The sequence below is a fragment of the Hyalella azteca genome, unplaced genomic scaffold (genome assembly GCF_000764305.2).
Source record: "Hyalella azteca isolate HAZT.00-mixed unplaced genomic scaffold, Hazt_2.0.2 contig5003, whole genome shotgun sequence".
NCBI classification, from domain to species: domain Eukaryota; kingdom Metazoa; phylum Arthropoda; class Malacostraca; order Amphipoda; family Hyalellidae; genus Hyalella; species Hyalella azteca.
This window is the reverse complement of record NW_025935210.1, coordinates 22,821-35,867: the sequence shown is the minus strand read 5'-3', so window position 1 is coordinate 35,867 and position 13,047 is coordinate 22,821. Positions and strand designations below refer to the sequence as shown.

At 38.6% G+C, this 13,047-nt stretch overlaps 1 protein-coding gene across 1 annotated transcript; it reads left to right on the top strand.

Annotated features, from left to right (window-relative positions):
• Positions 1-287: 287 nt before the first annotated feature.
• LOC108665081 (ATP-binding cassette sub-family G member 4-like) lies at positions 288-11,997 on the top strand. Its single transcript, XM_018151800.2, has 13 exons — positions 288-1,022; positions 1,803-1,927; positions 2,881-2,998; positions 3,747-3,936; positions 4,294-4,439; positions 4,886-5,124; positions 6,008-6,133; positions 6,651-6,883; positions 7,777-7,945; positions 8,716-8,816; positions 9,433-9,588; positions 10,259-10,377; positions 10,616-11,997. Exons 1-13 carry the CDS (start codon positions 838-840, stop codon positions 10,839-10,841), a joined length of 2,133 nt encoding a protein of 710 aa, XP_018007289.1. The 5' UTR covers positions 288-837; the 3' UTR covers positions 10,842-11,997.
• The last annotated feature ends 1,050 nt before the right edge of the window (positions 11,998-13,047 follow it).

Sequence of the window (13,047 nt, the reverse complement as noted above, 5' to 3'; positions counted from 1 at the left end):
AATTGATGGCATTAAGTACTATAATTTTGTAATTAAATTGGTTTTCACATGATGGTTATTTTTTCATATTTAGTCTACTTTTGAGGCCAATAAAATGCATTTTTTTCTAAATCTCTAATGAAAATCGATTCTACTTTCATCACTCACCTTATCAAGTTCAATATTTTTCGAGGTAATCTCTGTGAATTTTAGATAAATACGAGAAATTATATACCTACTATTTGTTCCGTATTGTTTATTCAACAGAAGTTCAACACATGAGCTAAGATCATCAAGCTTATCTTGACGTTGAATCTCGTCATCGCGTGCTGTGCGCTCTGTTGATATACGTGTTCATGATGATAAATAACGCCTGCGTTGAGTGCAGATACGTCACGTAGAGGACCTGGAGTCTCGTCATTAAAACATGAGACGTGCTGTACGTGTAGGCTGTGAGTGTTGCTGTTGTCAACAATGACGAGATAAATAACGTTCGTCTCACGTAACCAGCCTGCATGATCTTCGAGTGTCGCTCGGCATGGAATAAGTGTGAATGGAAAATTTCTTTACCGCAATCGATGCACTTATAGGTTTTTATTGAATTGAAACAGTGTTCACTCTAAAATCGCGATCAGTATTTACACGGGACGGCAATAGCGTATGCTAAAAAATCCTACTCAGTGTTTGCACCCGACGGAAGAAGTGTGTTTCAAAAAACCCGTCCTGTGTTTCAATTGAAAATAAATGAAGTGATTTTACAAAAATAATCACTGCGGCCATGAACAAAACACAGTGACATTTAACAAAGCCTCTCGCTGGTATCCTTGCATCAAGTGATCGAGGAATCAAGACGCAGGAATGGCCGAGCTGCTGAGCGTACAGGTGCCCTGCGGCAACACCGTCGGGGGGTATGCTGACTTCCACAGAAACCTGGCGTCTGCCGGGGGCACGTCCAACGATGCTACCCACCTCATACCCAGCAACCCAAGGGCATACCCCACTACCCTCACCCAGGAGCACGCGCTCAACCACAACCGAATAAGGTATTGTTGGTTGTGGTTGTTCTACCATAGCTGTATAAGGTATTGTTGTCCTTGGTGGTTTTACCACAACCGTGTGGGGTATGTCGACCATGGTTGTTTTATCAAAATCGTACAATGTATTTACATAGTTTCGTGAATTTAAGTAAATGGGATTGGTGGTGCGTTTAATCTATATGCATAGTTGTAACATAAAATATCCGTATAGCTGCAGGCCTTATAAGCCTTAAACTACAAAGGCAAATATCAGGCGAAGTTTAAATATAATTTTTATCCGAGTTTCAAAACTTTGATCATCTATTGTCCTGAAACATGAACGTTTTACTGTATGAAGTGTTGTGTTAGAATCAATATTAATCAAGATTAAATTACATCATGAAAAATAAAGATTACATAAAGTTTTTAGACAATGTACCATAAGAGTTAAGATGTTTGTTTGCCATTTTATTCAGAGTACACGTTATCGTGCAGAGTCTGAGTACAGTCACTCTAAACATAAATCCAAGTTATTTAGAACTCCCTCGGAACCGAATTATATTTCGCCCTCCTAAATTATATATTTGGTACTTCTTCACCCCCGAAAACGATATATTTGGTTTTTCTTCACCCTCGAAAACTATACATTATATATAGTATGTACGTTTTCATCCTCTAAAAACTATTCATCGATCTGCCCGTGCGTAGGTACTCATACGCCGCCCTTTATTAACATGTTGTCAAACTTAGTAACGATCTAATCGATCCCGCTGATGGTATGGCGCCTAAAGCTGCCGTGTTGTGCAGCAATGACCTGCGCAAGAAAGTCGTGAACGGCGCAGGCATCATCATGTCGCGGTTGCCCAAACGACCGCCTGTCGACATCGATTTCTGCGACCTGGCCTTCTCTGTACCCGAGGGCCGCAACAGAGGTTTGTGTGTCTGGCTCTATGGCGCCAACATCTGTGATTTCTGAATTTTTTCACGTTTTTACATTATTTTACTTGCATGCCATTCCTCAAATTAATGTTGTCATCATTGATGCATATGACTAATGTTGTTTTGATGCATATGGCTAAATTTAAACACCAATATTTTCGTAGCCCCTAACCAGATGTGTGAATGCCAAGCTCTATGGCGCCAAATATCTACATTTATCAAACTTCTTCACGTTGTAAGGCAATTTTACGTGCCGCTTAAATTGTAACAAAGAATTTTTATTAGTGTTTAAGGAATGAAAAATTTTTTTAATTGTTAATTGTTCTGGCGATGACATGTTCAAAAAACTGTGCTGCTGGAATGCTGTTGATTCCCGGAAAATAATTAATTTATTCGGGTGATCAAGTTGAGAGAACAAATTCTGTTCGTAACTGTAAACAAAAATCAAGATTAAAATATTGAAATAAGTGTTAAATGTCTGCCATTCAAATTTCCCACATCTGCACTCACTGAGCCCTTTGCTGCCGTACGATTCTAGACGTTATGTCCTTCGCAGGATAAAAAATATCCCTAGATTCTTGGCAGGAAACAAGACTATCCCTTTATCCCCGCAGGATACAAGACTATCCCTTTATCCCTCGCAGGATACAAGACTATACCTTTATCCCCCGCAGGATACAAGACTATACCTTTATCCCCCGCAGGATACAGGACTATCCCTTTATCCCTCGCGGGATACAAGACTATCTCTTTATCCCCTTTCCTTATCTATCCCTTTCTATCTATCCCNGACTATCCCTTTATCCCCTTATTATCCCCTTTAAGACTATCCCTTTATCCCCTTATTATCCCCTCTAAGACTATCCCTTTATCCCCTTATTATCCCCTTTAAGACTATCCCTTTATCCCCTTATTATCCCCTTTAAGACTATCTCTTTATCCCCAGGATACAAGACTATCCTGAAAGGTGTAAGCGGGAGCTTGAGGTCAGGACAGCTGACGGCGATCATGGGGCCTTCCGGCGCCGGCAAGAGCACACTTATGAACATCGCTGCTGGCTACAGGTTAATGGGCTTAATCTTAACGTACCCTTTCATCATTATGAAGACTTGAACCGTTTGCGATTGGGAACATTGCTGCGTGCTACAGCTTAATGGACTTAATCTTCAACAATAATGAGGACTTGAACCGTTTGCAATTATGATTATTGCTGCGGGATACAGGTTAATGTACATAACCTTTAACCATTACGTGGGCTTGAGCCGTTTGCTATTATGAACATTGCTGCGGGATACAGATTAGCGGACTTAACCTTTAATTTAACCTTTGACCATAATGAGGACTTAAGCCGTTTGCGATTATGAACATTGCTGCGGGCTACAGGTTAATAAACTTATTACCTTTAACTCACTCATGAGGACCATTTGTTATGATAAATAACAACAGAAACTTTCTAGGGAGGTAAAAGGACAAGATTATCGTCTCACCTCATTTAATTTTCTTTTTAATCGTGAGATGATGATCGCTGAGGCACTCACGCAGCCAGCAAACTTCAACGAGCCAAACGTTGTTCAGGGATATATCCTTAACGGCAAAAAAGCTGTTCCAGCATTCCAGATTGTAATAACTTGTTATATTTGATGTTATTCATTGTTTTGAAAATTACTCTATATTCCGTGTCTTCTTTTGATTTCCGAATTTAGCGGTTTTGTTTTTATTCCTCCGTTCGTTGAAATTTATCTTTCAAACCACCAAAGTTACTTTAATTGTTGTTTTAAAAGACATAAAAAATTTAGAATTTTTCACCCACAGAATCAGTAACGTTGTGGGCTCCATCCGCGTTAACGGACGAGAGCGCAATTTACGGAAGTTCCGGAAGATGTCGTGCTACATCATGCAGGACGACCACCTCCACCCCCACCTCTCCGTCATGGAATCCATGAACATTTCGGCCAACCTCAAACTCGGCGATAAAATGACCACCGCTGAAAAATCCGATGTTGTAAGTAAACTTCTCACCTCCACACTTAAAAAATTAAAAATTGAGTTATTTTTTAGCATAACAGTTGTCACTTTCTTGTGTTTTCAATAGGACAAGTATAATTCTGCGTGACATTTAAATATTATCTTAGTCCCGAATTGCTTCATTTCGTTTGCGATTTTTTCTTGGAACGTAGGATTTCGAACTACAAAAGGCTGACAGCTATGGAATCTCACACCTCAATTCTTGACACGGTCGGAGTGAATACAATTTCTCGTGTTTGTATAATAATTATTAGTTAATAATTAATACTAATGATTGTTAGTATGATTATAATGATTAATACTGATGATTATTCTTTGATGTTAATGATGTCAGATCAACGAAATTTTGGAGACGCTGAGTCTGACAGAGTGTCAGGACACGCGCGCCAGCGACCTCTCCGGGGGCCAGCGGAAGCGTCTCAGCATCGCCTTGGAGCTCGTCAACAACCCACCTGTGATGTTCTTCGATGAACCGACCAGGTGATACTCTTGGGTTCCGAGAACTTCTCTATGAGTTTATTTCATCAAGTTTTGATAAATTATAACCGAGATACATATACTATCTCCAAACCGGGGGACGACAATCCACTAGTAATGTTCTTCGTCAAGCCCACCAGGTGAAATAAAGATCACTATAGGAGACTTTATTCCATCAATTATTCATAAATAATCGATATAGCTGAAAAAATTTACTGCTTTAATTAGATTTTATTCCAGTTGTCATTTACTGATTAAATTAAAACTAACACGGTGGGCAACTCTATTCAGATAATTTTAAAATCGATTGCCACCCGTTTAAGATTCCTAATTAAACAAATACCCGCTCAACCACGATATAGGTACTCATATGTTTTATCTATTATGTAGTAGGGATAACTCTCATTATTATAACTAATCTGCACTAACGTCCTGCTATTCCCTCTCAGCGGTTTGGACAGCAGCAGTAGCTTCCAATGCATCAATTTACTGAAGACGCTAGCGCAAGGCGGCCGGACGGTGGTTTGCACCATCCACCAGCCATCCGCAAAACTCTTCGAGAAGTTCGACCATCTCTACGCCCTGGCGGACGGCCAGTGCATCTACAGGGGACCGGTGCTGGGCCTCCTACGGTTCCTGTCGTCCCTGGGGCTGGAGTGTCCTTCGTACCACAATCCTGCGGACTTCAGTGAGGCTTGATCCTAGTATTCATTAAGGATATCTTTGTTTGGCCTGAAAAATTTTTGTGTTCTTCAGGAAAATTGACGTAGATCTCCTGAGGAAAAGATTATAATGTCAATATTCTGATTTTTTTTCTCACTATAAACCGACAATCAGAAGGGCAGATCTTTGAGTAAAAATCCCAGAAGGTTGTGAATGACTGGATCACTAATGTTGTAGCATACGCTTACTTCAAAATCCATTCGTATTCTGAATTTCCACTGGTCTGTAGAATGTTTCAAATGATAAATGTTGATACAAAATCATTACTGGGATCCGTACGTGTACTTTTCTCTAGACTGTACACATTGAATTCCAGTCTGTTAATTTAATTCTTATTTCACTTAACCAGAAATTTTGTGATTTCGTCTCGTGTATCAAATGAATATTTCATCTTGTGTAGTATAAAATAATGTGCTACGGCAGATTGCTACAATGTAACATGATCTTTATGTGAATTTCGACCTAATACCAAATCTTATTGATGGTTAGGTGTGGTACACGTGGACAGCAGCAGCCGCCACTACAACTTTCAAATGCTACCTGCGGCTAATTATCCTGCTACTGGCCTCGTGTAAACGGTTACTGGATCCTTCCGTGGCCAGTAGCGTCTATACACGAGGCCAGTAGCGCTGTAAATAGTGGCGGTCAGTATTTGAAAATTGCAGTGACCGCCACTACCGTCCTTCTGTACAAGCAATTTATTAGTCACAATGTACATGCTTTCACCCGGTAATTATCTCATCATTATGATCGCTTAGTACTTATCTCATCATTATGATCGCTTAGTACTTATCTCATCATTATGATCGCTCATCATCATCATCATCTCATGGGCGGCTGTGTTACAGTGATGGAGGTGGCGAGTGGTGAGTATGGTGATGTTACCCCTAAAATGGTGTCGGCAGTTTACAACAGCAAGAGCGACAACACTGCTCTGCCGCGTCACAATTCCATGCACAAAATAAAAAATAATGGTGAGCTACTGCGTGCCAGTATATATTAGACTACAAAATTAATAAATTGCAACTTATGGTTCAAATAATGTTTTATTTTATGGGTAGCACATTTTATAATTACGATAAGGCGTTTGAATGCAAAGAACAGTTTTCAATAAACTTCATTCGTGTATTTTTGTATCATTTACTTGTTATACGAAATCGCACTTCTTGGAACGAACGCTTTTGAATCTGACTAACACGTTTGAATTTGAAGAACACTTTCGAATTAGCTTGGCTAATATTTTTTTAGATTAATTAATAATTATTGTACGGAATTACACTTCCTTGAAATTAACTCCTTCGAATGTGAAGAACAGCTTTCATAAGTAACTTTAATAAACCATTTTTAAATAAATAATTAAAAAAGTTAAAAATAATTTATAAATAATTTAAAATAAATAATTTAAATCATTTAAATCAATTTAAATCATTTAAATGATTTAAAAATGTATTTTAAATCATTTAAAATAAATCATGCACCGGTCCACTGCAGAGTACCCTGGGGAGACCGAGTCCTGCAGTCAGGGCCCAGGCTCGGTCCCCAGCAGCCTCTACAATTCCTCGACTGGGGAGACCAAAATTTCCCTGCCGGCCGCCCAGCATTCCCTGCTGGCATCGTCCGACGACGAGAGCGTTGATGACATCCCCAGCTCGTTCCCCACGTCGGGGTGGAAGCAGTTCGTCATCCTCTTCAAGAGGACCTTCCTCTCTATAATCAGGGATGGGGTGAGTTTCAGTTGTGATTAGATTTTTTATTGTGTCTGGGTTTCCATTTTCAGAATACGGTGAGTAGGAGTTGGATTTTGTTATCGTCGTAACTATCAAAAAAATATAACTCAGTACTCAGTGCAGTGAGTGACAGAGAGCGCATTTTCTTGTGAAGTCACCAACAGACGGACAGACAGACGGACATGACGAGCACAATAGCGTCTTTTTTCCATAAATGAGAAAATGCGCTAAAAAGTGTCAAGTTCTTAGCTTTGTGACGGATTTTCAAGATGAACCCTCCAATCATGGACGTGTAATCAGTCACTGCGTGTACATTGGCTGCAACGTGTACTTAATCGAGTTCTAACCGAACTGTCCCAGTAATTTACTTTTGTACAATTTAAGATTCTTCAATAAAGTTGTTTATCACTTTTAAGTACAATTTCATAATCTCTATGTGATTTTACGATAATATTTTTATCTTGCGGTCCGATTAAAATTATTTAATCGATCTAGATTTTTGCTTGGTGCATTGGTATGAGAAATTTCGAAAAATATCCTTGTAAATTAAACCTTACTGTTAAAAAATTTCTCGCGTGATTCTACAAAAGTTGCTATAAGCGTTTCAACGTTCATTTTTGCATCTACAAGACCTCACTTCAATGTGCTTTTCATGCCTATTCTACATGTGCCTTTCACGCGTATTCTATATGTGCTTTTCACGCGTATTCTATATGTGCTTTTCACGCGTATTCTATATGTGCTTTTCACGCGTATTCTATATGTGCTTTTCACGCGTATTCTATATGTGCTTTTCACGCGTATTCTATATGTGCTTTTCACGCGTATTCTATATGTGCATTGCCCACGTATTCTAACGCGACTTTTCATTTCAATTTGCCCCGCCCCAGATGCTGACGAAGATGCGGTTGTGCTCTCACCTGCTGATCGGGCTCCTCATCGGCATGCTGTACTACAACATCGGCAGCGAGGCCAGCCAAGTCTTCAGCAACTCTGGCTGTCTCTTCTTCTGTATGCTCTTCCTTATGTTCACCGCCATGATGCCTACGATCCTCACTTGTGAGTTAGACTCGATATTTATACATTGTACACTATTAATATTACATAATATAATTTATTATATGGTATAATATTATATTATATTATATTATATTATATTATATTATATTATATTATATTATGCTATATTATAATATAATATAACTATTATTATTTGTATATATTTTGTTATTTTCGTTGCTGCGCTCAGAAAATGTATGGGTCAAATTGTCGATATTGTGATACACTCTCTGCACGTAGCCCTGATTTGACTTCTTGCTGGGGAGAACTGGGTCAAGATGAGCCATAAAAGGGTAAAATGTGTATCGTTATTTGGACAACGTTTCACTTATTATTCTGAGTGTGTGTTCACAACCTGGCACCGTCAAGAAACTTTTCGGGTCATTATCTACAATACAATATCCTTATCTCTTCGGATATTGCCATGAATTGAAATATGATTTTTAGTGTTGGAAACACTAAGCTGGGAAAACGTGGCCAGATAACCAAATTGCAAATGAGATCTTCCGTTGATATTCACATTGAAAATCACTGATTACCTTTAAACGAAGATGATATGTACGTTAATTAGTAAGTGAGAGTTCTACTCTAATTATTTAATCAACAAAAATTATTCTCGAATATAAATGAGTATCTTTATACCAAACTACGCCCTTACCTTCTTTTATAATGATCGATAAGTGTTACTGAGCAAGACCTCTCCATAATTCAAACCACTTTAAAAATTTACCACTACCTAACTATGACTGCTAATGAAGCTGATCTTGCAGTTCCGCTGGAGATGAACGTCTTCAAGAGAGAACATTTGAACTACTGGTACTCCCTCAAGAGCTACTACCTCGCCAAGACCATGGCAGACATGCCCTTCCAGGTCAGCATGTCTAGACATCTTCCCTTAGTTACTTAGTGCTCTATAATGACTTAGTGACGGCTTCACATAGTGACATAACATAGTGATCACGGCGCTGAAGTGTAGGCCTGATGTGGCCTGTCACCGATTCTTTTCCTTTTCGTTCCTTGTTCACAGAAGATCTAAAATCGTGTCATTTGACCGGATTTAGTCGCTCTAGAGCACATAGTGAACAATTTATCGTCTGTGATTGGTGGGTTTAGTTTGCAAAGCCGTCAGGGGTTAGGTACCTGACTTACGAACTGGTAACTATTATTGGCAAAGGAGCCCTTAGAATGTGAGGAGAGAGCATCTCCTGCTGAGCATATCGGCCTTGTGTAACTTTAATCATAATCTCGAATAAAACTCCTGAAGTATATTCATCGCAACAGGAGAACATTGAGAGGAATGACGTATACTGTTGAGAGGTGTGCTGTGTACAGGTGATATACCCGCTGCTGTACGTTGTACTAATGAGAGGTTGCTGTGTACAGGTGATATACCCGCTGCTGTACGTTGTACTAATGAGAGGTGTGCTGTGTACAGGTGATATACCCGCTGCTGTACGTTGTACTAATGAGAGGTGTGCTGTGTACAGGTGATATACCCGCTGCTGTACGTTGTACTCGTGTACTTCATGACGGCACAGCCGCTGGAGCCTGAACGGTTCCTGATGTTCACTTGTATGTGCATCATGACTTCCCTGGTCGCCCAGAGCCTGGGCCTGGCTATCGGAGCTGCTCTCAATATCCAGGTGATGATACGGTGCTTGTGTTATGATGATACGTTTACCAACCGATATCAATATTATTACGACATATACGAACTCAAAAAGCACAGAGATGCAAACGATTATCATTGATATTAGATAGTGTGCTAATGTTACGATGATATGATGATACGTTTACCAAACGATATCAACAATATTACAATGTATACGAACTCAAAAGGCAAAAAGATGCAAACGATTATCATCGATATTAGATACTGTGCTTATATTACGATGAGGTGATTATACGTTTACCAACCGATATCAACAATATTACGATGTATACGAACTCTAAAGGCATAGAGTTGCAAACCATTAAATCGATATTAACTTTATGTACAAACGCAAAAGTGACAGAGGATAAGAACAGGATAGCTAATTGGGAGGATATGTTTTTTGCTAAGTACAGATCCGATAATGAACTTACATGGAACAAATTGAAAGCGTCAACTTCAGTATCAAACTGTTTGATAATTCAGTGGATTAACATCAATTGGATGCACTTTACTTCAATTTTTCTTTGACTTCGAGGATATTTGCTCGGATCCTGATATTTCTGTAGACAATGAATTCTAAATGAAGCAAAAATGTAATCTGATTTTGTTCCTGAAACTTAATTTTCTCCGAAATGAAACTGTGCATTTTTGGTACAAAGGGAGCCGTGTTTCTGGGGCCCATTACGTCCATCCCGGTGCTGCTCTTCTCAGGCTTCTTCGTCACCTTCTCCACCATCCCCATATACCTACGCTGGATCTCCTACGTGTCCTACGTCAGGTAAACATTCAGTCCTTCAGTCCTGCCATTAACTGTCCTCCGTCCTCCAGGTACTACAGTCCTTCAGTCCTGCCATTAACTGTCCTCCATCCTCCAGGTGCTACAGTCCTTCAGTCCTGCCATTAACTGTCCTCCGTCCTGCAGGTACTACAGTCCTTCAGTCCTGCCATTGACTGTCCTCCATCCTCCAGGTTCTACAGTCCTCCAGTTCTGCCATTAACTGTCCTCCGTCCTGCAGATACGGGTTTGAAGGCACGCTGCTGGCCATCTATGGGTTTGACCGCCAGCCACTCAAGTGTTCCGAGGCGTACTGCCACTTCAAGTCTCCTAAGAAATTCCTGCAGCAGATGGACATAGAGGGCGCCCACTTCTGGATGGATTTCCTCATACTTCTTATGTTCTTTGTACTTTTAAGACTCATAGGATATTTTGTGCTCAGATGGAAGTTAAAGTCTGAGCGATAATGTGGTGGTAGAAATCGCTAGTGTATTAGCTTTGTGATACTTTGCTTGATTTTGTGATATATCTTTATTTATAATTTAAATCCTAATTATCGGGACCTATATATTAAGCCAGAGCAGTTGTTATCCTATCTAATACAATACCTCAAGTATAACAATAATCTCAAACATTTGCACGACATTCCAAGCGTTGCCATAATTAGCGTTCCTTAATCCATGAAATGCTATTATATAGTCAGCATTTCGTAATAAATTCTTATCCATAGTAGGTGACAAGCAATTTCTTGATTATTTACTCTAATTTTATGCCATTTGGCCTCTAGGCTTGAATTTTTTGAGCAAATATGTCCTATGATGTACGAGTAATGCAGTATTCAATTATATTACCGGTCGCATTAATCAAATATCATTTATTATAGCTTGGCAGAATTGAGTGTGGCAGACTAAGAATGATGTACCTGATAGCCAGCAAGTGTTCACAAGTTATCCACAATTGCCGAGCGCAATAATAAGAAGTAGACTGTGAGTTTATGAGGTAGATTAAAATGAAGGTCGACAAGACAAGCCTTTCATAAACCTTGATTTGTTGTTATTTCATTAAATTGCACAGCCATATGAATTTGAATAGGATATTATGAACTGTAGGTTTTAAGCATTTTGTACTACTATGCCATTCACTCATTGCATTTGCACCGTAGGCAGCCTCTATTTAAAAATGTTATGTGACAAAAGACTGCAACTTTAGCCAGCATTCCTTTACTAAATCTTTTAAGGCAGTAAATGGTTCTTCATGTTGAAGATCTTAGATAGAGGTAATTGTATTTGCTTACAACTCAACACTGTTTAAAAATGCTTCAAAATTAAGAATAAGTGTACATGAGAGAAGTTATCATAAATATCATTAGCCACTGTCGATAATTCTGGGATTTTCTTCGGGACATTATTCATGGAGGTGAAAACTTGAATGGTCCCCCTTTGTTATTTTTTCAATTGCGGTTGAATTAATCATTTGAATGAAAAAAGCATGGACAAATTGAAACTATTATACTAATAAAAGCATTTTTCCTGTCGTTAGCATGGCTGTGCTCTGCACGTTTGCTTGCATTGCATTTCATAAAATATGTTCCTTTTACTCAATTACATCAACTACTCAAATACATCTTAGTTTTATTGAATATCTTCCTCGCATCAATATGGAATTGCGCGGAGAAACGAAGGCGGTGCCAATGTGATACTTCGTTCATTCAGTCAAAAATCTAAGTAAAAAAACATATTTGTCACTTAAATTTAATAAATACCTCGCCTAAATATACGAATGCTAGAAAGATTACCCAACCTTATCACTACGAATGAAAAAGGGGAATGATGATCATTCCTCTTCCCTAGTGTAATGGAAAAATTGTTTGTGATTTGATTGGGGAATTAAGTGCAGATGAAACTATTTCCAGTAAACTTCTACCAAGACTTCAAGAAAGTTATAATAATACAATGATGACAGCATTGATAAGCCCATGTTATGGTGTTCTTAGCTACCCAGTCAACTTCCCAGATCATGATTAGGATTTTAACAAGTAGTTGCGAGTCTCGAACCCTACTTGACGGATTTGTATTCTAAATAACTTTGTACATCGCATTAATAGACAATAGATATGTACATTTATTTAGATTGTGTGTTATGCTGTTGAATGACATTTTATTGCTGGCCGGTTATTGCAAACAGTGACGTCAATTTTAACAATTAATCAGAATACGGTTGTTGCATTTGCATGCTTTTAAATGACTTAATAAATTAAATGCAAGACCGGATCAGCAAGAAATTAGAAAATGAGGACATATCAAAAAACACACGCACATCAATCAAAAAAAGATACAATCGACCTCATGGTCATTCAGGACTCATATATCTTGAAACCAAAAACGTCTGATCCGATAAAATCCAAGTCGTTTTTTAGCTAATATCATTTCCGCGTTTTCCGTGTGATCGTGTATATTTAATATATTCTACATGAAATTAGTGAATATAAGGACCAGCATGTCGAAAGTATAAATTTTATTCGCTTGTGCGCGAGTGAAATCAGCCCTAAATCAAAATCCAGAAAAAAATTGTCATGTTCACATATAATAATCAATGATACATAGCCACATCTTAAAAAATGATAGTTCTCCATTGCTAAGGAGGCTAAATTTCATGGTTGAAATATTATTTCAA